At 37.4% G+C, this 27,880-nt stretch overlaps 1 protein-coding gene and 1 long non-coding RNA gene across 2 annotated transcripts in view; one reads left to right on the plus strand and one right to left on the minus strand.

Moving 5' to 3' along the window:
* The window catches only part of LOC125782198 (uncharacterized), a 374,822-nt gene that overhangs the window by 118,630 nt on the left and 228,312 nt on the right, over window positions 1-27,880 (plus strand). The window lies entirely within an intron of this gene.
* Window positions 1,018-27,876, minus strand: ankdd1a (ankyrin repeat and death domain containing 1A). The gene is made up of 15 exons (XM_022669475.2): window positions 27,725-27,876; window positions 24,354-24,457; window positions 21,962-22,060; window positions 17,897-17,995; window positions 17,284-17,388; window positions 15,066-15,164; window positions 13,625-13,723; window positions 12,142-12,240; window positions 11,781-11,879; window positions 9,514-9,612; window positions 9,290-9,388; window positions 9,088-9,183; window positions 6,239-6,440; window positions 5,232-5,363; window positions 1,018-3,780 (listed from the first exon to the last, which is right to left on the minus strand). Exons 1-15 carry the CDS (start codon window positions 27,756-27,758, stop codon window positions 3,719-3,721), a joined length of 1,527 nt encoding a protein of 508 aa, XP_022525196.2. The 5' UTR covers window positions 27,759-27,876; the 3' UTR covers window positions 1,018-3,718.

Genomic DNA, 27,880 nt, shown 5'->3' on the forward strand with positions numbered 1-27,880 from the left:
TCTAAACAGTTTCACTCTACACGTGTGTGTGGAATGATTGTGACTGGCAGCATCTGGCTAAAACTGTCCGCTTATATCCTTATTTAATGCAGGAAGCCCCAAATGTATATCACACATGTCAATGTTGCATTCTTTAGCTGTCATTGTAAAGGTGTTAAGAAATACCAGTGTAGTAACAATATTAATAATAATAACAATAATAATTTCAGTTCAAATGTTAAAAGCTACTTTAAAGCTAGAATCAGGACATTTGTAGAAACTTTAACCTGAGTAATGCCTTTATACACAGAAAAAAGAAATAGATATTTGATTTAATTTTATAAGCCATCTAAACACAATCTGTACATAAAAACATATCGCCTAATAATATCCTAATTCTAGCTTTAAAGGTATTTAAAGGAAACATTTGAATTTATAAATACAATTCATGCTCAGCATTCACATATTACAAATCACAGTTTAAGATAAGTATTTTTTCTAAAAAAAAATAAAATAAAAAAAGAAACATACAAAATCGGCTGTATGATAAAGGCATGCATTCAGACAAGCTCAAGTGCAAAAACAGTAGTCATTAGAAAAAAAGTAATAACAGAGAGATACTTTAGGCATACAACTAATTTGATTAAAGGGCTCCTAGTATAGTTTTATAGTTATGACATGAACAAGCAATGCAATCGTCCAATCTGTTACTCTGCATCTGTATTAGTCTGATTCTGGCCAAATCACTATATATATATATATACACATATATATATACGTCGCTGTCCTATGAAAAACACTTATCTCCATTTTTGTCGATGTTTAGTTTACTACGTAATTTGAACAGACAAACTGTCCCTTACACTGTGCCAAAATTTCTTGTTGATCGGACCAATAAAAACTCTTTAAAATGACCTGAAATAATCTCTTTTTACATTGACTTCCATTAAAGGTTTAGAAGGTTTTTTCTCTCTCCTGTAAAGTTGCTGTTTTGGAGATAAGTGTTTTTCATTGGACAGCGATGATATATATATATATATATATATATATATATATATATATATATATATATATATAAACTAAATGTAAAACAATTCAATTGTCTGAATAATCTCAATGACCAAATATTTACTGCTTTTTAGACAGATGTACAGTAAGTGCATTATTGTTCTATTATACTACTATTATACACATCAGTGGTATAAAATGGTCTTAAAATTACAATAATATAATTTATCGCAGTTATTTCTTTAACAATATCTCATCAAAATAAAAAGTCATTGTGACAAGCTTAGCCAGTATTTCACAGTTTAAGTTTGATTTTACTAGTGCATGATAAAAAGTTAGAATATTATTGAAAGGTATCTATTTTAAGCGTTTTTTTTTTCTTCATCTGTGTCTCAGAAAAAATAGTATATTATATAAGACCAACTGGTACTTTTGCAGTGTAGGCTCCTGCTGAAAAATAAAATCCCCCTCTCCATAAAAGTTGTCAGTAGCAGAGGGAAGCATAAAGTGCTGTAAAATTTTGTGGGAAAACAAAACTGCACTGACTTTAGACTTGATAATAGAACACAGTGGATCAACACCAGCAGATGACCTGTCTCTCCAAACCATCACTGATTGTAGAAACTTCACTCTAGACCTCAAGCAGTTTGGACTGTCTCTCTCCACTCTTCCTCCAAACTCTGCTCCCATGATTTACAAATGAAATGTAAAATTTACTGATGATCAGTGATGGTTTGGAGAGACATGTCATCTGCTGGTGTTGGTCACTGGTGCTGACAACTTTCATAGAGATGCAGATTTCATTTTCCAGCAGGACTTGGCACACTGCCCACACTGCTAATTTTCTGAGATACTGATTTTTTGGGTTTTCATTATCCGTAATCCATAATCATCAACAATAAAAGAAATAAACACTTATGTGTGTAATACATCTACACGGTAAGCCCGAATAAGTTGAATTTATAAAAAAAATTAAGGAAATCGGTTGCCTTAAAACAGTTAAGTAATTGGTAATGAACACTTAAGTTAGCATAACTTAGAACATTAAGTTATTACAACTAAAGAGGAAGTTGATTTAACTTTTTAAATTTTGTTATACTGTAAGACTGGATACGTTGAATTTACTTAACTTTTATAAGGCAGCTGTTTTGCTCATTTTTTTTAAGTAATGGGGAATGAAAATTTGAGTTAAATAAATTAAAACATCAAGTTATTACAACTAAAGGGGAACTTGATTTATTTGTAAGGTAGCGCAGGGGGAATCACTACACACTGATGGTGAGTGTTAGAAACTGTTGGACACACCCAGTTTGCACATACATTGTGACAGAAGCCAATAGAAAAGAAGCTGTTAATGGCAACAGACTAAACTCAGTTATTATAAGTTGATTCAACTCAAGATCTCTGTTTGAATGTATTTGTGCCCACAAATGTTTAACTAACTCAAAATAGTTGAGTATTGTTTAGAAATATTCATTTTGTAAAACAGACTAAAATCATTTGGGTTCAAACAATGTATGGGTTTACAGTGTATGACTTTCACATTTTTATCTTGATTACTGAAATAAAGTCACTTTTCAATGCTATTCAAATTTTTGGAGATGCACTAGTGTTTGGATGACTATGTTTTGTAGTGGATTAGGTGTGTTGGTATCAGCAGATACTAACTTTAATTTAAAGGATTGGTATCAGGATTGGACATGAAAAAGTTCTAGTATTGTGCTTCCCCTAGTATTAGCATAAAATGATACCAAAAATGCAGACACAAAGAGTACAGAAGTACTGCGAAAAGTATAGGATGCTCTGGAGCAGATAAACATGAACCTTCTGGCCCCATTCCTAATGCCAGTGGTGGGCTAGGTGGGTATAAAGCTCCTCAGCACTAAGCTGTGGAACAGTGCAACTGTGTTCTCTGGAATGATGGTGCTTCATCATCGTCATGTTGTCACTAAAAAGCAATGCTTTAAAAACGAGTAACGTTACTCCAACAGCCGGTGTCCCAATACTATTGTAGTAACACTGTTGTGTTCGTATGTAGTCCTCTCCCTAAAAGTCCATTAATTATCTATTAATTATTGCTTGCCGTGCTTCATAAAATTGTAATAAATGGAACCACTAATGGTTTACACTAATTAATAGGCATAATGTCAATGTCTAATGTAATTTTGTGACCAAGCACTGCATTTTAAATATGATATTAAATGCTTGTGCATGCGGTATAAAGCCCATATGTAGAAAGCCTTCCGACCAAGTGTTACACTTATTCTTTTTCTGTGCATTGGCAGTATGGTGCTGACTCTATTTATAAAATAAAATGACCTGCTATTACTGATATATGATTTGATTGTCTGTCCTATAAAGCAAATTTGCCAACGTTGAATCAACATGATTTTACACTGTTAAGTTGGCTCTGTACTTCATAGCATTGGATAAACGAAAATAAGAAATTCTAAACGTTCTAATAAATGAAACTACTGAGTCTGCTTTCGTCTGGAGCATCAGGAACACAGTAACACAGTGCTTGGACCCGTTGTCCCTTTAGTCTTAAAGGGGATGCAGTGTGTCAGTAGTGAAGCCCTTACAAGCTGGATGGCCATTCTTGTTGTGCTTTGTTTTAATCCACTCCGTCACAGTTTCTCTAAACATCCCTTCCTTTAGAGATATTGAAGATGACACTCTTGTCTTCCTTCATGCTTAGTAGCACCATCAGTCTCTTTTAAATTACCGTTCTTCACATTGTAGTGCACTTCTTAGAAGAGCCTGGGTCTGCATTGGCTTGCTGTCGTACACTCTCTGTTGGAAAGAGGCAAAAATATATAAATCAACAATTAAACCTGTACTACGCAGCCAGATTAGAAGACCAATTACCCCACACTCTCATTAGGACTCATTAAGACACCCGTGCTGCCTGACATCACTGGGAGTTGCTGCTGATAGCAATCAGCATGATCTATGACTCAAACATTCATTTCTATAGAATGGAAGGGAATAGATGCACGGCCAAAGCACATCAATGCTTTGATTCAGATAATGACACGTTTCAGACTTTCCGAATTAAAAATCTTATGCCAGATTCATTATACAAGATTTTAGCCCAGTTTTTTAGTCGTCAACAGTTTTTCATTGAACTGCGACAAAAACTCGGATGGAAATCAAGGATCACTCGGAGCTCGCAGGGTCGTGTAGTGTGAACTACTGAAAGACGCTTCCCATCCATCGTTAACGGTTTGTAAATGCCCAAGCACATATTTGGCATGCTAAACATCTGATCAGGTCACTGACTGGGAGTCAGAAGGGAGAAGCAGCGGCTACCTGCAGCCAATGGTATCACAGAAAAGAAGAACCATGGATCCAACACACATCTTCTGCAAAACAAGAACAGAGACTGACCAATTTCTCTCTTCCTGTGATATCACTGTTAAACCCTAGATTGAGTCCTTTATGAATGGGTGTGAATGAAGATAAAAGCTAAAAAAACTGAATAAAAAATAGTAACTAACTACTTTCTAAGTTCTAAATATTTATTTAACTTTAGAATGTAAAATAATGAATTTTATTAAAAAAGCAAAGAAAGAGTACCTGTATATTTTTATATTTTTATAAAGCAAACACAGTAAAGTTTTACACAGTAAAGACGCTGCATCTCTGCTACTATGAGCTGATTGGTTTATAATCTGATGCTGGAGTTTAAAACCTTAAAAAAATGATGCATGTGGTGCTGAAACCGTTATTATAGTTTGGTGTTGAGGACATAAGTACATTTATAATCTCTGATTTAACTCAATTGCTCCATGTGAACTAATTCATTTTGGACTCACTGCAAATGGGTATTCTCCTCTTTAACGATTCGCTGGCATTGCTCTTGTGTGTGTTTAGTTCAGGAGATCGCCAGTTCGAATCCTGTTCATGTAGCTTGCCATCAGCTACCGGAGCCCTGAGAGAGCACAATTGGTCTTGCTCTCTCTGGGTGGGTAGATGGCGCTCTTTTCCCTCATCCCTCCAAGGGGTGGTGTCGATCAACACAAGGCATCTGTGAGCTGATGTATCAGAAACGAGTCGCTGCGCTTTCCTCTGAGTGCGCTGTGATGATAATCAGCAATTCTGCATCAGCAGCAGTTAAAAAAAATGGTGAAGTCTGACTTTACATGTATCGAAGGAGGCATGTGCTAGTCTTCACCCTTCTTGTGTGTTGGGGCATCACTAGTGATAGGGGGAGTGATAGTAAAATCGTTTAACTGGCTTACCTGCCAGATCCATCCTTGAGATTCCCATCAGGCCTTCATATAAACCTTTAATGGGGTTTTCTCCAGAGGTCAACACGCCGTGCAGCCAGATCAGCAGCATGCGATGCCCATGTTCTTTGTAGCTTTTTGTACCTTAAAAAAAAACATAAACAGTCACAACAGAATCAGCAGTCAATCAGTCAACATCAATACCGTCCCAATGCTGTTTCTATATCAATTATTTCATTTTGCTTCAAAATGTGTAGAAATGAGGAACACAAGTTGACTTTACAGTCAAGTGTTAAAGACTTTCCCTTTTCACAAATATACTGTATTGCATACTAGAGGTGAAACAATTCCTTTGAGTAATTTGAGTACCATGATTACAAAAAATGATAGAGGGATTTTCTCTGCCTCAAGGAATTGTTTATTTAATTGTAAAGCTTAAAGCATAGGACTTTACACAGACTACTTTTTAATGTGGCACACGCAATAATAATGAAGAACGTACTGCTTTTGACACAAAAATTTAATTTTCTCAGCTTAGTATCTCGAAAATGTTTCTACACATCAGCAAAAACCATATATTTGGCTATCCAAATATAGTGAGGACTGCAAAAACTGCACTTTGTGTTTAGTTGTGCTGTCTATGATTAATATTTAAATTAGTTTGATCTAAATCATTTAAGAGTGACAAACATGCAAAAAATAAGAAATCATGATGCGGCAAACACTTTTTCATAACACTGTATATGGATAATAATTCTGGGACACCTGTTCATTCCATTATTTTGAAAACAAGGGTATTAAAAAGACATATCTATTTTTTTTTTTTTAAAGTAACCGTCTCTGCTGTTGAGATAAGACTTTTTTTAACTGTTTTTTTTGGTACATTGCTTTAATGATATGATTGATTTCTTTGACAGAAAGCAGAGTTCTGAAAGACCCACACAATATTATAGGCTGGTGATTGCTAACTGGTATAAAGGAGTACCAGTGTGGAAGTGGCCACTGTAGAATTACTCTACCTGTCCATTCATGCTCTATGGCTCGGATATGGCCATCTGTGAATCTCCAGTGCTGAGCCAGTCTCTTCCACTCTCCAGGCTTCAGGTATTTAGTAGCTAGCTTCCATAAAATAGAGCGGATGTGCTGTGTCTCTGGCTGATGGTCCTGCCTGAAGGTTAGATTTCTTCCCACGATGGAGTCACAGTCACTGCTTACATTGTCCTGTAAAAATCAGCTTAAAATGATGCTGCAGACAATTTTATGATGTTTATAAATAAATATGTAGTCTCTGTTACATAACAACCCGTTTTCCACGTTTAAAGGTGATTAAAACAGTAGATGCTGGTGTCTACTCTTATTGGCCATTCCACCGAATCGATGCCATTTCTATTCCCAGGAAATTACATGTATAAATGTGTGCACAAAAATAATTTTAAAATACATTGTGCATTGAGTCTTGCGCATTGACCTAATTACAAAAGAAAAATATGTTATTAAAACATTAATAAAAACTTCTTTGATTTGTTATCTGTCCCCACTCTCTAACTATAAACTTTACTGCTATAAACTTTAATACAATTAAATATATTAATATTAATATATTTTTTTTCCATTGTTTTGTGACTCCAAATCCTATGTATGCTTTAAAAATATTTTTTCTATAATAAATCCATAATACTTACAGATACATATACACATTTTTTGGTTGTGTCCCTGTGTTTCACTCAATTTGAAACATTCTACAAGTCACATCTACAACAGGAAGTTACATCAGTTGGTTCTTCTGAAGATCATGAGAAGACCAAAATTAAGTTCCCTCATTAGTTTTTATGTATATTTGATCTCAACACTCAGTCCTGTGACCTAAATTAATTCTTAGATCTTATTTGTTTATTTTTAAAATACATTTTTTTGGTAAAATCACTAGAATGTGCTCAGTGTCCTCATGCTATTAGCATAGCCGCCATTTAGCTATTTTTCATGCTTTTGCTAATTCTATGCTAAAAACTAATAACTGTTTTCAGTTCTGTTACTCAAAACATAACATATAAAAGGAATGAGTGCCAGTAACAGGAGTGAGTTCCAGTAACAGGAATGAGTGCCAGTAACAGGAGTGAGTTCCAGTAACAGGAATGAGTGCCAGTAATAGGAGTGACTTTTTGTCATAAATATCAATTATTTCAACATGCATTTTACTTTTCTTTAAAATAAACACTTTCTTGAGAGAAAATCAAAGGAATTAGTGGACTTGCTTTTAAACATTCTTTTTAAATGTCACATGAGGTGTACAAAAAAAAATGCCTTGCGCAGCTCGAAACACGCAAAAGACATGAACTAATTCTCTTAATTAATCATGGGTGTATTTTGGGCGTAATGGTAAATAAACCAATCAGTGTGTCACTTGCTATTCCCTTTAAGAGGCAGGTGAGCTCTGACTTTGGTGTGTTCGAATCTTAACAGCACGGCGCTTTTGTGCGTGTCAGCAGAGGATCCTGACCTGCACATTCACACTTTAAAGATACACCAGCAGCTCATTTAAGGGAACAGTAATGTTATTTTATTCTTTATTCTGTTTATTGTGGAGTTAAAAGTCAGGTTTGTGCTCTGCAGCGTGTCCATGTGTGTGTGCGTGTGTTTAATGAGCGGGGGTGTACACAGAGCGCATGGTTCACCTATAGGAATGGACTCTCATGATTGATTGTAGTCTAGGTTAATTTCAGTCAGTGGAGCTCCTGTGTTTTCCACCACCAAAATAGAAACACACCAGTAATTTACTGGAACACGCCTCACTTCCCGACCACCACACCCAGCAGTGTAGATTTATTCCTAAACTCCGATGCTATGCTCCGATGGTGTGGTAGCAAGGCTTGAAAATAGACTGATGATGGGGTGTAAAATAGCAAAGAGCATCTCAACGTGTCTTAACCTCTTCCTCTATTGTGCAAGTGTGAACTAGATGGCAGCTTTCATTTTGGCCGTCTTTTGGTTTTAAGCGCAACAGTTCGTCTTTAAGATCCTCAGACAGTTCTTTACCATGAGGCGCCATGTTGAAACCAGTAACCAGTATGAGAGAGCCGTACTACAACATTGAACACATACCTGCTCCCTGTGCATACCTGAGACCTACTAACACTAATGAGTCACATGACATTTTGGAGGGAAAACGACAAGCAGTGCTCAAATTAGACATTTTAGGGGTATAGCCTCCTAGGGGTGTACTCACTTTTGTTGCCGGTGGTTTGGAGTTATTTAGAGGGAAGAATTAATTTACACTGTTATATAAGCTGCACACAGACTACTTTTCATTGTGTTAAAGTGTTATTTTGTCAGTGTTTTCCTATGAAAAGATATACTTAAATATCTGCAGAAATGTGGGGGTGTGCTTACTTTTGTGACACACTGTATTTTATGTACAGTACAAGCCAAAGGTTTTCTTATTCTCATCCATTGTTTTTATTTTTTCTACATTGTAAATGAATACTAAAGTCATAATGACTACGAAGGAACACATACAAAATCATGTAGTAACTTAAAAGTGTAAAAAAATACTTGAACACTGTAAAGCATTTAGAAGTTCTTATCTGGTGTGCTGTTAACTTGTGGTTTTTGAGGCTGGTAACTCGAGAACAGTTTTAAAGTTCTGGATTTTTTTTCAGATTGGCTGTCCTTTACTTCTTAAAGTATTTTTAAAATATTTAGTTGATTATTTAGTTGATTCTTACCATAATATAGATTTAGAACATTACTCAAATAGAGATATTTACTGTATACCAACTCTACCTCTTTAAAACTTTACAACTGATGCTCTCAAACACATTAAGTAATTAACTCCTGATAAGTTCCGTTTTCAGTTTGAGCACTGGCCTACCTGTTCCCATTTGTAAAATCGATCAGCTTTGATAATCATGTCCACTACATTGACATGATTTCCTCTGGCTGCGATATCCAGCGATGTCTTCTCCTGCTGCAAAAGTGAAAATAAAGATATTCTTTCTTTATTTTTTATTTAATCAGCTGCATAGAGTAGCATAAAATGAGAGTAAACTAATAACTGGGATTCAGAGCTGTACCTTATCAAGTAGTCTAAGGTTGACTCCAGCAATCAGTATCATTTCTGCTATGTTGTGGCGTCCGTGTTCGGCTGCGATGTGCAGCGCTGTCTGAAGCCGCTGTAAAAAATTATGTACAGTTATTTTCAGTCAGTATAAACATGTTTCAAATATGTTTCTTATTTATTTTATGTTATATTGTCTGTTGGGAAAGGCAGATTTAATGCGGTCAGTGTTGTACTCACACTGTCAAAAATGTCCAGGTCACATTCTGCGTCAATAAGTATTTTTACAATCTCACTGCTGTTGTTGAACACGGCCAAGTGTAGTGCTGAGGTATGATTCTGGTGAGAGATAATAAAACATGAATCAGTTTTACACCAGTATTAAAGTTGCCTAAACAGTTACTGTACAGTTAATATGAATAATTAAATAAATAATGTAAGTTATCGATTTGTGTATGGTAGACTAGTAATGTTTTATGATTTTTTATGATGTTTATGATCTGATTAAAGGCTAATTTTCTTTTTCATACAAAAATTGAAATATGTTTCAAATAATGTAACCATTGTTCCATCACAGACTGCTTACTTCTATTAACCCTTTTCCACCAATGGGATTTAGAACCCTTTGGCACATTTCCACCGACACAAAAAACGGTTCTGAAGCCACCAGAGTGAGCTCTCGAGTAAATCTAAAATTAATAGGTTCATATGGAGCAATTAAGCAAAATAATAGTTTATATATGTTTCACACTTTTTATACATCAAATTGTACACGTTTCCTTAACATAATCAAATATTTCAGCACTGCAGAGTGCAGACATATATATTTAAGCAATAATACACTCAAGGTTCGTGCTATAACGTGTAATATTGGCACTGCTGTGCTGTGTTCGTAGATCAGCACAGCAGGACCAATATTACATGTTATAGCATGAACCCCGAGTGTATCATTGTGATTATACCACAGTTTCTTTATCACTGTTTATTGAAAGATTTTAAGTTAAAGAGGAAGAGAAAATATGATCTGTTTGGTTATAAACACTTCATGAGTTATAATAGTTCCATTGCTGCTCTGTTTGTAGCTGCGTTGTTTGGCTGGTAAGCGCTGCATTGTTGCTAGGTTACCTGTATGTGTCGGAGTAATACATGGAGAGCTTCGGTTACAGTGCATTACCGGATAATAATGTCACTCATAGAACGCCTCCCAGTCAATCACATTGCACGGTCGGAACTAACTGTGGTATAATAAAGCTTATGAACTGCACTTTTAAGCCTTTTAAAAAGTGTAACTCAAGCATCAGTAGCTCTAATGCTTGTGCATCTACTGCCTAAAAAACATTTGTTGTAGAATAATGGAAATATACAGGTACGTTTTATTTGCGTTTTCTTTTCAAAAATAAATGATTTTACTATCCAAAATCAAAGAATGTTGGCATAGTTAGTGCATAGTTACTATTTGATACTATAGGAGAGTTTTAGTCGTTTAGCTCCATTTGCCCCATTCATTTTGGACTCATTGGTGGGATCCCTACAGAATTTCAAGTCAATTTTATCGTATCCATATGCCAGGGATTGTATTTTATACTGTCCCCAAGATTTTCAGTGGTTGTTTACTGCCTTATATTTACAAGCGTTTAGAAAATATGCAGAAATATGAGGAAAATTAATGCATTGTATGAACACAGGGCTCCATCTGCATATGTATATCATTTGGTATCTTTATACTTATCAGTGTTAAGTGTTAAGAATAAATTAATTTTGGCTGTTTTTGCAGTTCCAAAAACTTTACATTATGTAAATACAGGGTTCATACACCTTATACAAGGTAAAATTTATGCACTTTCAGGGTGCATTTTCAAGTTTTTCCAGCACCTTTCAGCTGTGATAAATGAATGATAGTGGTAATATCTCAAAACTGCATTTCAGCGATAATCAATATATCGCAAAACTATTCTCCACACTTCACAGCGACTATTTTACTGATAAAAAAATTATTCTAAGTAAGTACATAGCGGAATTATGGATTTATTCGTATCATTTTCACACAATTTAAATAGTTCTCACTTTAAGTTCTTCAACGCATGTTTACCCTTTTTTATTGAGCATCTATAATGGTAATAGCAGAAGAAGAGGAAATTAAAGCCTTTTTTATTTTACGCTCTGCAAATTAGTAAATGTAGTCAGAATTTCAAGCATTTTTAAGCACTTTCTCCAAAATGACACTTTCCAGGCCTGAAAAACAGAGCGTTAAAATTCAAGCATTTTCCAGTATTTCAAACACCCGTACGAACCCTGTAAATAACTGGACAGTGATGCATTTTTAAAGAAATTAAATATATTAAACTATGATAAAATGTGAGCTTTAATTTCTTTAGCAAAAGTCAACAAAAAAACAAGACCTAAAAAGCAATTTTGGAAACTGGGAACAGGGAACTGGGAACAGATGTAGCACTACAGTGCTTTAACAGTGCTTTAACTGTTTCACATCTTTCAGTATTTGTACTTACAGCGTCTACTGAGTCCAGGCTGATGCCGGCCTCCACAAGTAGCCAGGCAATTCTGTCAAAGCCATGCTGAGCAGCACAGTGAAGAGCAGTCATATTTCTCTAGTAAAAAAAGAACATTGTCAATTATCTGATAACATCACAGCCTGACAGTCCAAAATATCCCTTCCCCCCTGCAGGAGCTTCCAGCTTATTAAGTTCTAAAGTGTTCTGAAACTCTAATTTAAAGACTTCAGTACAGCACTTTAGAAGTGCTGAGATCCTTAATGAAGTGTTCTTCATTCCCTTTATACTCCTGGGAGACTAGAAGCACTTCAGCCCAAGCTTTACATTAAGCTCAACCTAATGATGTGTTTTTACATACATTAGTCAGTTCATTGATGCTGCATCGAGCCTCCAGCAGCAGCCTGACGCACTCATAGTGGCCTCCATCTGCAGCCAGGTGTAGGGCCGTCATACCGTCCTGACAGAGAGAAGCATACAGCATGTTAAGTCCCCTGAGCACAAGGTACATACAGAATGTATATATAAATATACAAAGTAGTAGTAGTGTCAATCAATTAAAACATTTCATTTAATCAATCACAACTGTGATAAATCATGATTAATCACAAATAAGACTAAGGGCTCTATTTAAGCAATCTATAGGGCATCAGTCAATTGCATATCGCGCTGCTGGATTTAGGGTGTGTCGATGTGTCTTTGGTACACGCAAAAGGCCTGTACTAATTCTCTTAATTAATCAAGTGTGTTTTGGGCATAATGTAAAATAAACCAATCCGTGTGCCAGTTGTTATTCCCTTTAAGAGGGACTTTGGTGCGTTAATATTTTAACAGCACGCCGCTTTGTGCATTGTCAAAAGAGGATTCTGATCTGCGTGTTCACACCGTGAAGGTATGCCAGCAGCTCATTAAAGGGGACAGCTATGTTATTTCATTCTTTTTTCTGTTTAGTATTCATGTAAAAGCTTTATTTTTGTGCACTTGCATTTATTTGTGTGTGTCACGAGAGTGGATGTATGTGCACTAAGGGCGCACAAACAGCACATCGCTCCTGCATGGATTAACATTGGGTGGCCGAGTGTTGACTGTTGTCAGGGTTTTAATCAGTCAGTGGTGCACCTGTCTTGCCCACCACCAGGACAGAAACACGAGAGAAATTTACCTGAACGCATCTCACTTCCAGACCACCACGGCCATCAGTGTACATATATCCTAAACTGCAATGGTATTTTAACGACTCATTGACAGACAGCAATGAGCATCGCGACACGCCTTGGGCAGGGTGTACGATAGATCCCTTAAGCTTTAATAGTGGATATTTAAATGTAAGTAATGGAAGCAATGTTAGTTTTTCAATGTGGAATTATCACTTAAAAAGTATTGTTTTAACAACAAAAATATTCTGTGCATTAAATCATGATTAAAAATGCTGGTACTTCCCAAATTATTTGGAAAGAGACAAAAATAACAGCGTAATGGATCCTTTATTTTTGTATTTTCTTGATCATATAAATCATAACCCCCTTAGGCTCTACTGTGCTGCTTTCCTTTGTGCTGTATCCACTGGTCAGTTTTACATTAATCACAGACAGATTCAACTAATTACAGAAGAGAAGTGGATGTGGCAGATGTGTGTGTGTTTGTGAGAGAGAGAAAGACAGAAAAAGAGAGGGAGTAATGATGCTGTGTGTATAGTGTTACATCACCAGGCATAAATTACCGGACAAAGATGCTGCCATCTTAGTAACCTGATTAATTTGCAAATTGAAATTCCCAGATAAATTGTTGTGTGTTAATGCGTTGACATTGACAAACCTACGGTAATACACATCTGTTCTACTTACTATGTTCCTCTCGTTGGTGTTCTCTCCCGTCTCCAGTATCTTCTGGAGAACCTCTGTGTGGCCGTTTTTGGCGGCCAGGTGCAGTGCTGTGTTCTCCTCCTGCACTCCACCAAGACACATAAAAATCACAATTAATACCGCACTAAAGATCACCTTTCTAGGGTGCCACATGGTTCAGAGATCTAAAAATGGCAGCAGTTGGAAAAGAGGCGGTGGATGACTGACACATGTGACAGAGGTGTCGTGTGCTTGTCTTCCCCCTTCTTGTGTTGTGGCATCGATAGTGATATACAGCTGAGTAGCAGCTTAATGGGAGAGACAAAGACCTAGCTAAAGTGGGTGAAAATTGGGGAAAAAATTTTAATAAATAAAAAGAAAATCACCTTTATAACTATATTCTGAAGAAACTAAAGAGCAAGTGACGTAAGTGGTGTTAAAATAAGACAGATAATACAGACCCTAATGCCCAAGAGTTCTTAAAACCTTTCATAATAAAGTCAACGTGATTTAATGTTCAGCTTAGATTACTAGATTTCCACTAAGCTGCTAGCCACTCAAAAGCAAAACCCTGAGTGTTCCAGTAAGCCAAGGCGATATCAGCTAGAGGTTTGCCCCACATCGCTTGTTTTAATATGGTAAACACACAGACTACAGTCTGATATACTCACCTATAAATGTCAAAAGAGCTAGTGCTTAGTGCGGTCAGTGGATAATGCTAATGCTGCTCCAGCAGTGCTAGCCGGGGTTAGCAGCAGGCTACAGGTCGATAATACTCACCTCTGAACGGCAAAAGAGCTAATGCTTAGTGCGTTTAGCGGGTAATGCTAATGCAGCTCCAGCAGTGATAGTGGGGGTTAGCAGCAGGCTACAGGTTGATAATACTCACCTCTGAATGGCAACAGAGCTAGCACTTAGTGTGGTTGGAAATTGGCTAATGCTAATACTGCTCCAGTCTCGGTGCTGAAGAAACTGATACTCCCTTATAACGCTATATAAACCTGTATAAAAGCCCGGTAATAAACCTATATAAAAGCCCTGTCATAAACCTATATAAAAGCCCAGTCATGCAAAAAAAACTATAAATGAATAATAATAAAAATACAGTGATATACAGTGGAATCACCCGAATATTGAAAAACACTGTAATACTGTGATATACATTTTTATTCAAACCACCCGGCACTAGTTCACACTGTCTGCAATAAAATACACAAATGTAAGAAACACTGTGTTATTATTTTTTGTTTTATTTTGTGTCTTTTCACTCAGCACGTTCAGAGCATGACTCATAATTTGTGACTCATAAAGCAAGCCGCTAATGACCTCCATTTGAATAGCTCTGCTTTCTGCTTAATTTTCCAATCAGCAGGAGGCTAATTAGTAACACTGAGGGTTGCAGAAAGAGGAAGCTGAATGTACCCACACCTCCTGATCTTCTCACCTTGTCTTTCAGGTCACGAGCGCAGCCCATGCCAATGAGGAACTCGGTCACCTCCAACTGTCCGTGTTCTGCTGCCAGGTGGAACGCTGTCTTACCTGACTGACACACACGAGCAGAGGCCACAGATTAACCAGGACGTCATTTCTACTGAACTTTACTTCAGCATGCATTACATCATCATTTCCAGGGAGTCACAGCAGGGTGTGTTTAACATCCTGCACCGTTCTGTCACAGCCTGTAAAACATTTAGGAGGATTTTCCAAGCAAAGCAAACTTCACTTAAAGAATACTTGATGTTTTTATGACTAGGACTCCTTGGTCTCAAACACTGATAAGGGTCCAGCAGAGCTGGTTTTAATGTGTGTATTTTAGGGTTTTTTCTGGGTGGTGGCGGATTCTTCAGTCGATTGAGTCAACAACTTTGTCTTCCTCATGCCTAAAGAATGTGTGCCATTATCATAAAAGCAGATATTTACAGTATCCAACAAAAGTGAGTACACCCTTCACATTTCTAAATATATTTTATTATATCTTCTCATGAGGCAACACTGTAGAAATATACTTGTATATACAGGGGTTGGACAATGAAACTGAAACACATGTCATTTTAGTGTGGGAAATTGGAGCAGCCTGGTGGCCAATCTTCATTAATTGCACATTGCACCAGTAAGAGCAGAGTGTGAAGGTTCAATTAGCAGGGTAAGAGCACAGTTTTACTCAAAATATTGCAATGCATACAACATTATGGGTGACATACCAGAGTACAAAAGAGGACAAATTGTTGGTGCACGTCTTGCTGGTGCATCTGTGACCAAGACAGTAAGTCTTTGTGATGTATCAAGAGCCACGGTATCCAGGGTAATGTCAGCATACCACCAAGAAGGACCAACCACATCCAACAGGATTAACTGTGGACGCTGTAAGAGGAAGCTGTCTGAAAAGGATGTTCGGGTGCTAACCCGGATTGTATCCAAAAAATTAAAACCACAGCTGATCAAATCAGGGCAGAATTCAATGTGCACCTCAACTCTCCTGTTTCCATCAGAAGTGTCCGTCACCACAATAAATTATTGTGGTCTAAAACCAGGTGTTTCAGTTTCATTGTCCAACCCCTGTAACTCAGAGTAGTCAGTGTAAAGCTTGTATAGCAGTATAGATTTACTATCTTCTGAAAATAACACACAGCCATGAATGTCTAAATATCTGCCAACACAAGTGAGTACACCTCACAGTGAACCTGTTCAGATGTCAGTGCCCAAAGTGTCAATATTTTGTGTGACAACCAATATTATCTAGCCCTGCCTTATAACTCTTGGGCATGGAATTCACCAGAGCAGCACAGGTTACTACTATAATCCTTTTGGTATATGTCTGATACCTTGCACCCCTCTTACTTCTGCTTGAGGATGCCCCACAGGTGCTCAATTGGCTTTAGGTCTAAAGACAAACTTGGCCAGTTCATCACCTTCAACTTCAGCTTTGCCCCATTAAAAGATATAATAAAATATTTACAGAAATGTGAAAGGTGTAATTCCTTTTGTTGGATAGTTTCTACAGTAAAGCTTTGGGACTAAGAATTTAGAACTTATACTTAAGATTGTTCATTGTAGTGTTTCCCAAACCCTTACTTAACTAAAGTACTAGGTAAACTTGCTCGCAAATTAACTCAACCCAGTTGTTATTCTGAAAGTTCTTCTTATAAGTACTTCCCATTAGACAAATATATAGATATATATATAAGAAAAACATATTTTGGTTGGTTTAACTTTTTTTGTGTACAAAATATTAACAAGAAATTCCACATGTATTCCTGTATCTTTCTCTCTCTCCCTCACTGGTGGGGGAGAACATGCCAAGATGCATGAAAACTGTGATTAAAAACCAGGATTATTCCACCAAATATTGATTTCTGAACTTTATGAATATGAACATGTTTTCAACTTTGATTTATTTAACATCTAAAAGCTTTGCATCTTTTTTGTTATTTCAGCCATTTCTCATTCTCTGCAAATAAATAATCTAAATGAAACTTTCTTAAAAGTCTGACAGTGCTGATGTTCACTATTTAGTAACAATGTACTAATTAGTTCCAACATCTCATAGAGGCTATTTTTATAAATGTACAGGCGCCTGTGTTCCTGCTCTTACTGCTGGGATTTTCACCTTGCTACTGCACCCACATGAGTGTTAATAAGTGTTAATTATTAAAGATCATCACCTTGTCGACTCGGTTCAGACGCACGTCCTCCAGGTCTTCCACGATGAACTCCAGAATGTGAATATGACCCCTCTGGGCAGCACAGTGAAGAAGATTCAACCCTTTCTGAGAATGCAGACGGAGTACTGAATCAGTCAGTTAACAGAAACATATTTCATATTATAGGATGTAACACTTCACACTTTACTAGTACCAAACTAAATACACAATAATGAAAAAATGATTATGTGTAGACCAGACCACAGACGCTATTTTACAGGCACGAGGCGTAAAAAAATAAACTGCTGACGGGGTGTGAGATAGCAACGAGTATCGTGATATGCCTTGTGCAGGGTTAACAATAGGGCCCATTATGTGCAACTCAGAAAAGGTAAAAAGACTTTTAATAATTTAAACACCTTCAGATAAAAAGAGCTTGGTTACAGCATTCCATAGCAACTTTTTCTTTACAAGTTTTAGCTGAACTACTGCATCTTTCACGCTTCACTTTCAGTTTCCTGGAGACTCCAGTACACACAGACGTTGTGTATTCTGCATATTTTAACAGCTGAGATCAAATAAAGACTGCTGCTCATTACTGCACCCCCGCAACTCAGACTACAGCCAGGCTTACTTTGTTTTCACAGTTGAGTTTTGCACCAGACGAGACGAGGATCTGCAGGATTTTGAGGTGTCCGAACCAGCCGGCTAACAGCAGAGCGTTCATCCCAAACTGAAAAACAAACAGAAGATTTCAGAAATTGAGAATCATGCATCATAGCAGAAAATGAAAAATGTTAGGTTACATTTAATATTCACTATGGAATATTCTGCATGTTTATGCATGACAATTTGATTTGATACACCGTAGCCTACATGTATCCAGCAGAAAAGGGCTACACAGTGGAGCACGTTTATTCTTCTGCACAAGGGTGTAGGAGCAGGTTTGACATTGGTAGACACATTTGCTAAAAATGAATCAAAGCCCACCCCCGCCACGAAAAGCACCCTCTCTCAGGAGTGCGCAACCACATCTTCTTGGCTTTACCTTTACTTAGAAAATGGAAACACCCAAGACACTGTTCTAAGCTATGCTGACTCGTAAAAAAATAAGGAAAAAGAAATGTCACCTGCAGCCTCTCCCGAGAGAAGGTGCTTTTCCTGGAGGGGGTGCTGAATTCGGCACCATAGTAGTGCCTAAATCTGCACCCCCGCCATTAAAAGCACCCCCTCTCGGCAGCTCGTATACACCCTTATTGATAAAAGCGGAGATAATCGCTTTAGCTAGGGTGGGAATTTGTAGCACTTTCAAAATAATAGTTTATTTTAAAACTATTTCTGCTTTTCCGCTGTCTACCAAACAATCCTGAAGGAGAATCTGGCCATCTGTTTGTGATCTCAAGCTAAATTAAACTTGGGTTCTGCAATGGGACAATGATCCAAAACACACCAGAAAGTCCACCTCTGAATGGCTGAAGAAAAAAAAGGTGAAGACTGAATTCTATTGAGATGATGTGGCATGAGCTTAAAAAGGAGGCTCATGCTGGAAAACCCTCCAATGTGTCAGAATTACAACAATTCTGTAAAGAAAAGTAGAGACAAAATTCCTCTACAGCACTGTGAATGACTCGTTACAAGTTGATGCTTGATTGAGCTGTTGCTGCTAAGAGTGGCCCAACCAGTTTTTAGGTTTGGCGGGCAAACACTTTTTCACACTGGGCTGTGTAGATTTGGATTTTTTTTCTCGCTTAAAACTTCATTTAAAAACTGCATTTTGTGTTCTTGTGTTGTCTTTAAATAATATTTTAAAATGTTTGATGATCTGAAACAGTAAGAGTGACAAACAACCAAAAAAAAAAGTAATCATGAAGGAGGCAAACACTTTTTCGTTTAAATATAATAAATAGCATCAGAACCTATTAATTCACTCTAATTCTCATCACACTAACCTGTTTTGTCTTTAAACAATGTTTGCTGTTTCAAGTGACATCACAAAGAGGAAGTAACATTATTTAAGCCTTTGAAGCAGATAGGGTCAAATGTAGCAAGTTCTGATGATCTTTTACATTATTTATTTGCTGATTTTTCATGTTAGTTGGAGTCACAAACCAACTATCCTGTCATGCATCCTGTTTTTACATTAATAATACTAAGAAAATTCCCATTAAATGAGTCTGCATGTGTGCTAGGTTAAGAACCTGACCATATAAATATTTCTGCCATTTTAACATGAAATATTCCACCTTGTGATGATTTATTGTGAGTATGGCTGCTATATACGAATAAATACAATAATATGAATAAGTATTTTATTTCTAAGGGATTTTATTTTGTTGGTGTTTTTAAAAAATGCTTGATCTTAATGGAAAATGCAAAAAACACATGGAGCTCCAGTCATTCTATATAAATCCCTGTTGTCCTACAGCTCTTCATCAAATATGAACATAATAGAGAAGAGCAGATGTGATGAACGGGGTCATTCTCTGTCAGCTAGTTAAATAGGTGTTTACACAGAGAGGCATGAAATATTCAGCAGCATTAGCCAACACTCTAAAGAGCTCCACATTACGAGTGGAGGACCAGTAATGTTGACTGGTTCACATTCTTTTAAAGCTTCTGTCAGTTTTCTAATTATACTGTGGTTTATCCACTCTATATACAGCCCTTGAAATAAAATAAGAGACCACTTAAAAATTATGAGTTTCTTTGATTTTACCAAATTGAAAACGCCTGGAATATAATCAAGAGAAAGATGGATGATCACAAGCCATCAAACCAAACTGAACTGCCTGAAGTTTTGCACCTGAAGTGCAGGCATCAAGTTATCCAAAAGCAGTGCATAAGACTGGTGGAGGAGAACATGCCAAGATGCATGAAAACTGTGATTAAAAACAGGGTTATTCCACCAAATATTGATTTCTGAACAATTAAAACTTGAATGAATATTAACTTGTTTTCTTTGCATTATTTGAGGTCTGAAAGCTCTGCATCTTTTTTGTTAATTTGACCATTTCTCATTTTCTGCAAATAAATGCTCTAAATGACAATATTTTTATTTAGAATCTGGGAGAAATGTTGTCTGTAGTTTATAGAATAAAACAACAACGTTCATTTTATTCAAACATAAACCTATAAATAGCTAAATCAGAGAAACTGATTCAGAAACTGAAGTGGTCCCTTAATATATTCCAGAGCTTTATATTAGTGATATAGCACAACTGAAGATCATTCAGATCAACTACATATAGAGATACAGAGGAATGCATGATCTGGATAAAAACCCTGTTTTGTGATTATATGGCTGCATACAGGTATTACAATTTACTTTGCAATTCAATAAATAAATACATTGAACAAGTTTTTAAAAGCTATTATGGTGGAGAGATTTATTCTAAAGCAAAATAATCCAAATTAAAATCAATAGTTTCAGATTTAACACTATCGTATTATCATCAACATTACAGACACTCATTCACTTTGTCCAAATATTTGAACACACCTCTTCCTTGTGTCCATTTTAGCGATCTATAGCCCTCTGCAGAGAGCAATTGCAGATTGCACAGCTGGATTTAGGGCGTGTTCGTGTGTCTTTGTCTTTGGGTGCCAAAATGTGCAAAAGGCATGTACTAATTCTCTTAAGTAATCATGGTTGTGTTTTGGGTGTAACTATAATAAACCAATCAGTGTGTGACATGCCCTTCCTTTTAAGAATCAGGTGTGCTCTGACTTTGGCACGTTCATTAATTAACAAACTGACCTTCGCATTCATGCTGTGAAAATACACAGGCAGCTCTTTTAAGGGAACAATAATGTTATTTTATTCTTTAGTCTGTTTATTGTTGAGTTGGGTGCCCCTTAGGAATGGACTCAGACGATTGACTGTTGTCCAGGTTCATTTCAGTAAGTAGAGCACCTGTGTTTTCCACTGCCAAATTAGAAACACACCAGAAATTTACCTGAACACACCTCACTTCCAGACCACCACAACCATCAGTACAGATTTATTCCTAAACTCTGACGCTTTTTTAACTGCATGGGCACAAGGCGTGAAAATAGACTGTTCACAGGGTGTAAGAAAGCAAAGAGCATTGTGAAGTGCCTTGCACAGAGTGTACGATAGGGCCCATACAGCAGGGGTCGGCAATTAAGTTTGGCCGCAGGCCAGATATTTTTCCAAGCCATTACGTGGCCACAAAAAAAATAAATCTGTTTTGGAAAATGAAGTGTCCAATACACTCCAATACAGTCCAATACACCATCTCTGCCCTGGCTAGTGAACTAGGACATGGCCAGTAAAAGAAAAAAAACGCCTTTTTAAGGAGAAAAGGATCCCAAGAACGGGTGCAAAAACGATAACGGGTGAAAACTAAAGTCACTTCTAGCGTGACAGAGAGACAGGGGAGGGATGTAAACAAAAGCTGGCCAGAAAAGAATTGTATTTATTTTTTTATTATCGTTTATTATAGTTCAAACAACCAGATGTTTCATGCTTGTGGGCCACATCTGACTTGCGACCTTGCTGTTTGCTTATGCGCTCACATAGAGAGGGCTTCAGGATTTACACAATGTGAACATGGCAAAGGGATTCTGGATTTTAACCATTTTGATGCTGGTTAGCAGCTTCACTGCCCCTAGCTGTATGTCTCTACATTTACAGTTGGGTTTATGTAGTCATGCTACAGATAGAGGCGATACATACGCTGTCCATATCATCCACCATGGTGTCGTGGTCCAGCAGCAGCCGCAGAGCATCCACACTGCCTGCCCCCGCCGCCCAGTGCAGCGCCTTACGATCCATCTGCAGACAGAGAGAAAACACGGAAACCACGCTGTTGATCCAACTGATACTTAAACATTGACTCAGGAATTAACTGATCTTAACTTTATAAAAACATGCCACCTTAACACAAAAGAGGCTAGACCACAAATTAAACAAAACAGAAACTACTCCAGCTACTTTTACTGTAGTATCAGCACAGACTGCTCAGACTGCTGTTAACCAGGGTAAAATATGGGTCATATCTGGTGATAAGGGGAGAAAACAGAGGGTTTCCGCTGCCCTGATGCCTAACCGATCAAAACAAAGCATTCCAAACACAGGATCTGGCACACATGGCAGACTGCAACACAACTTCCCGTCAGCCAGCTTCCTTTAATTTCCGCACACAGCTCTGAAAGCTCTGCTCAGCTGTCTGCACCAACCCACTTAACCCTAGAGCGCTAACGCCGGGTGATTTTCACCCGCACAATTTTTTCATGTGATTTTCATTGTGTTGCTGCTTTGTATGGGACTTTGGGGAGCTTCAGGGAGCTCTTTGATGTCATTAATGTTATGCTTGATTTCCTCCTCCCATCTATGTTTTTTTCAAGAGGAATGCATTCAGGTGATTTTCATCTGATGTTAGTGATGTAGAGTAACATATTTTATGGGTGTAATTTACCTGATGTTAGTGTTTGTGTGTTTAAATCAGGAGCTCACATGTCCCAGGAATGGGTGGACCAAAGACCCAGTTCCCAGCAGCATTATTTTTTTTGTAAGGATGTTACCTGATTTTCCAATCGTTTTTCAGTTTTTTATTGGGTCATCCATTGTACGTTTTTATTTTATGTAATGTTGTATGTTGTAAAATTAAAGAAGGGTTTCAAAACTTGTTATACAAACTCAACATTGGTGTTACTATTAATGTTAGTGTTCTAGAGTTAAACGTGCTGGGTCTCTGTTTCCCTTAGACAGTAACGCAAAATAGAAAACTACTAGGGTTGCAACTAATGACAGTGAATGTTAGTAGTCGACTAATCTGCCAAGTATTTGTTAATAATTTTTTTGTCATGCTTAGGGATGTGCCATATCGTATGTTACGCGATAATATCACCAATATTTTTAAATATACCAAATTATATTATACCCTGAAATACTGTGCCATATCACCCGCCCCTAATTATCACTTCAGGGTACTACTTTTTAGCTGTTTTCAGCAAAACAAAAATTCACACTGTTGTCATTTCCTGTTATATATCTACTAGAGACAGATTATATATATATATATATATATATATATATATATATATATATATATATATATATATATATATGTGAAGTATCATTTATTTTACTTTAATCCTGAATATATATATATATATCATGACATTCTGGATCACTAATTTCTGTTACAAATCTGATAAAATTCTTGTATTTTTCGTCAGGGATTGCGACAGGGAGGACGTGATGAGGACGTAAACGCAGGTAATTTACTTACAAGTAAACAAACAATAAAACAAAACTAAACCAAAACTTTTGTAGTGTATTTAACATGTTTATGTTTCAAATCTAATGACTAAATTTTCATAATAATGTATGTTAAAAAAATACGTTATTAACATGTAAATATTTGTCTTTAACAGGGTATAAAGGCATGTTATTATACTATCAATATATCAGTGGCATAAAATAAAAGGACTTAAAAGGACAAGAAAATGTAAAACTTTATTGTCCATTAAATATAAATTACATTTCCCTCCCCGTTGTTTAAAATGTATTAGCATTTTCTCTGTAGCCTATTTCACAAGTTACTACTACGGTAACTGAGAGTTTTTTTGAGAACTTTGTGGATAGGCAAAACCACTGTTGCAGTCTACTGACTGCAATTACTTGTTCATTACAGCGTGAGAGAACATCCTGTGGTGACCTTTACAGAAAAATGCAGCTAAAACTCCACTTTCTGTTTGATTAGCAGTGTGTGGGTGATTCAGATGTAAAAAAAACAGTACAGTACAAAAATAGAGCAGATATATACTGTGTGCGAGTTCATGGACTCATGGACCTGCTGGGAAAATTTGTTTTGTTCATTATATTTAGGTCTATATTGGCTGTTATGCTGCTTCTTAAGGAATTTAACACCAAACAGTTCTAACTTCAGGTTTGGTTCTTTAGACCTGATTTTCCATACTTCCACTAATCCATCACTTTGAAAACTTCCATTTTGGACTTGTTACATTTTTAAAACCTGCATAAAAAAGTAGCGATTGAAACAAAAACCTTAATAGATACCCTATAAGAACCAGAAACACAGATCTCCTAATCTCTGACTTACTTTATTCTTGGCTTTGGGGTCCACTCCTTTCCTGATGAGCTCCTGCATCTTTTCTGTGTCATTCCTTTTAGCAGCATCGTGTAACTCCTTCTCCGAGCGAAGCACTGAAAAAGACATTGTACATCTAAATTAAACCAGTACTGGTCCCTTTCATTCCCTCTATTTCTCACTTATAAACCCAACCCCTCTGATTCTTTTCTGACTCCTCCCCCGTTTATGAACATGTCAGATACACTTCTCTTTACCCGTCTTAATATTCAGTAGTGAGTAGAGATGTAGGTCAGCAAGAGCAGGACTCAGCTCAGCCTCACTTTCTGCAGGCGCTGGTTGATCATTAGTGGAAGGATTGAAGAGTAGAGATGCATCATTATGCCAATTCTAGGCAAAAGACAATTTTTAGACAAGGTAATTACGGTCCTGTAGGGCTGGGTTTTTTTATACCGAAGCATTCCTGACTTATCTGTAAATAAGTCAAGTCAAGTCATAAGGCTTTTTTGAGACAATTATCAGTCAGGACAGTGCAGTACTAACCACAGTACAGTCTAAACTTTGTGGTAAAGAGATATGTAACATACTGTAACATATACACTCACCGGTGACTATTAGGTACACCTGTCTAACTGCTCATTAACACAAATGTCGAATCAGCCAATCACATGTCAGCAACTATTTTAGCATGTAGACATGGCCAAGACGATCTGCTACAGTTCAAAACGAGCATCAGAATGGGAAAGAAAGGTGATTTAAGTGACTTTGAACGTGGCATAGTTGTTGTTGCCAGAAGGGCTGGTCTGAGTATTTCAGAAACAGCTGATCTACTGGGATTTTTATGCCCAACTATCTCTAGGGTTTACAGAGAGTGATCCGAAAAAGAGAAAATATCCAGTGAGCTGCGGTTCTGTAAGCGCAAAAGCTTTGTTGATGCCAGAGGTCAGAGGAGAACAGCCAGACTGGTTAGAGCTGATAGAACGACAACACAAACTCCAATAACAACTTGTTGCAACTGAGGTCTGCAGAAGAGCATCTCTGAACATCAGCACAACACGTCAAACCTTGAGGCGGTTGAGCTACAGATTGCAAAAGATAACACTGGAAGCCACTCCGGTCAGCTAAGAACAGGAAACTGAGGCTACAATTCGCACAGGCTCACCAAAATTGGACAACAGAAGATTGGAAAAAGTTTCTTGGTCTGATGAGTCTCTGAGGATTTCTGCTGCAACATTCGGATGTCAGGGTCAGAATTTGGGATCAACAACATGAAAGCATTAATACATCCTGCCTTGTATCAGCGGTTTAGGCTGGTAGTGATGGTGCTGAAATGCTGTGGGGGATATTTTCTTGGCACACTTTGTGCCCATTAGTACCTATTAAGCATTTTGTCAACACCACAGCCTACCTGAGTATTGTTGCTGACCATGTTCATCCCTTCATGAACACAGTGTACCATCTTCTAATGACTACTTCCAGCAGGATAATGAGCCATGTCATAAAGTGTGAATCATCTCAGACTGGTTTCTTGAACACGGCTGTGAGTTCTGTACTGTACTCGAATGGCCTCCACAGTCACCAAATCTCAATCCAACAGAGCACCTTTGGGATGTGGTGGTACGTGAGATTCGCATCATGGACGTGCAGCCGACAAATCTGCAGCAACTGCGTGATGCTATCATGTCAATATGGACCAGACTCTTTGAGGAATGTTTTCAGCACCTTGTTGAATCTGTGCCACGAAGGATTAAGGCAGTTCTGAAGGCAAAAGTTAGTCCAACCCGGTACTAGCAAGGTGTACCTAATAAAGTGGCCAGTGAGTGAAGGTTATACATGATCACACATATGTTTTATGAACTTTTGTGTGAAAGCAAGAAATATGAATGGAATTAAAATTTCAGGTGAAATAAGGGGTTGAATAAACAGAATTTCTCTGGCATTGGCATTTTCTTAAATTCCCCTTAGATCAAGCTCAGTATGTGGGTGTTATAATAACAAACAATAATGACTCCCTTACATATTTACTTAGAGTACAATATAACAGATAGGAAATAACTGCAGCAAATGAATAAACTAGCATCTTGTTTTGCTTATTTACTTAATTTTACTTGCTAAAAATGTTTACCCGGCTTAATTCCTGGAGATTTTACAACACTCCCTAGCAATGTGGTTAAAAAATTCTGTTAACCTACACTGAGCACAGGCATACATTGCGTAAGATCTTTAAGTCTTGTAAGTTGTGTGGTGGGGCATTCATTGGACCATATACATGAGCCTTGGGTGCATATGACCATGCTGATTTTTTACCAGTTGCACTTTCTTGGAACTTTCTTGGAAGGTATTGACCCCTGCATACTTACCTGATGTTCCGGAGAGGTTCTGAACCAATTGTCTACATATCACAGTTTTTGAGGATGTGGCAAAAATCTATAGCATAATGTATTTCTTGCTCAATACAATAACATTTGGATATTAATATAAAAGTACATACATCCAATATGGTTAGATAGAGATAGATAGATAAATATATGCTTCACATCATTAAGCTAAACCACTCTTTAGCCCTATCCGGATGGGATTAGTTTCTCAGGGGGACATCTGTGAAAAATGATTTACACTTCTACTCTTGCATCCGGACTGCAATAAAAAATCAGGAGGACCAGTGAGTTTTAATGCTTTCTCAGTCACGTGACATCGCGTTCAGTAGCGCCTCCATTTCCACTAACGGATCTCCATGGAAACATGTGCCCAAAATGTAATTACATGTGGCGGTGGACAAAGCTATTTCATTAAATGCCAGGTGATGAAACTCAGAGATGTGACTCTGTACGGAATAAAATTACCAGAGGAAAAACAGTAGGTAATTCAGCCTATAATTCTCTCAGAGGACATCTAAGAAAAACTCAAAGTGTACATGATCATTCCGGACCGGAATAAAATCACAGAGGACCCCCCATAAAAGAGAAAATTACTCCAGGACCCCTGAGAAATTAATCTCGTCCAGATAGAGGTTTAGTAAGGGTCAGTTTTCTTTCAGAAATGATCAAAGCATACTGTAGATATATATATATAATAAACTATTGATACAATGCTCAGCTCTGGTGCATTATTTATACATGATATCTGAAGATATGTATAGTATATAGGTTATGACATGAAACCAAAACTGTTCAACAAAGCAGTCTCGTCTTAAATGACTTACAAATGCCAAAATACCATCACAGATATAGTGCTGTACTCAACCTGTCATAATTTACCTCTAAACCCATTACTGACACATTATAACGTGTGGTGCAGCGGTCAGTACTGCCCATTCCCAGCCCTCGCTTCCTCTCATTCTACCCCTCTCTCTCTCTCATTCCTCTACAGCGCACTGTACTCACAGATATCATCCTCCGACACCAGGCTGTCCTCCATCCCCCCGGTGGGTCGGGTGGTCTCCGGCGGGCTCCGCGGGACTCTGGAGCTCGTGTAGCGCCTGCAGTGAGACTCTCTGAGCCCCGGCGGGACTGCAGCCCTCAAGCCTGGCGCTTCACCGC

Source organism: Astyanax mexicanus, chromosome 16, assembly GCF_023375975.1.
Source record: "Astyanax mexicanus isolate ESR-SI-001 chromosome 16, AstMex3_surface, whole genome shotgun sequence".
Lineage (NCBI taxonomy): Eukaryota > Metazoa > Chordata > Actinopteri > Characiformes > Acestrorhamphidae > Astyanax > Astyanax mexicanus.

Excerpts from the sequence above, each read along its gene's own strand:
- ankdd1a (XM_022669475.2), bottom strand. The coding sequence starts at position 27,758 with ATGGAGGACAGCCTGGTGTCGGAGGATGATATCT. Across the intron at positions 17,996-21,961 it reads TGGTGGATGATATGGACAGC|TTTGGGATGAACGCTCTGCT; the intron begins GTATGTATCGCC and ends TTTGTTTTTCAG. Across the intron at positions 5,364-6,238 it reads CATAGAGCATGAATGGACAG|GTACAAAAAGCTACAAAGAA; the intron begins GTAGAGTAATTC and ends TTTTTTTTTAAG.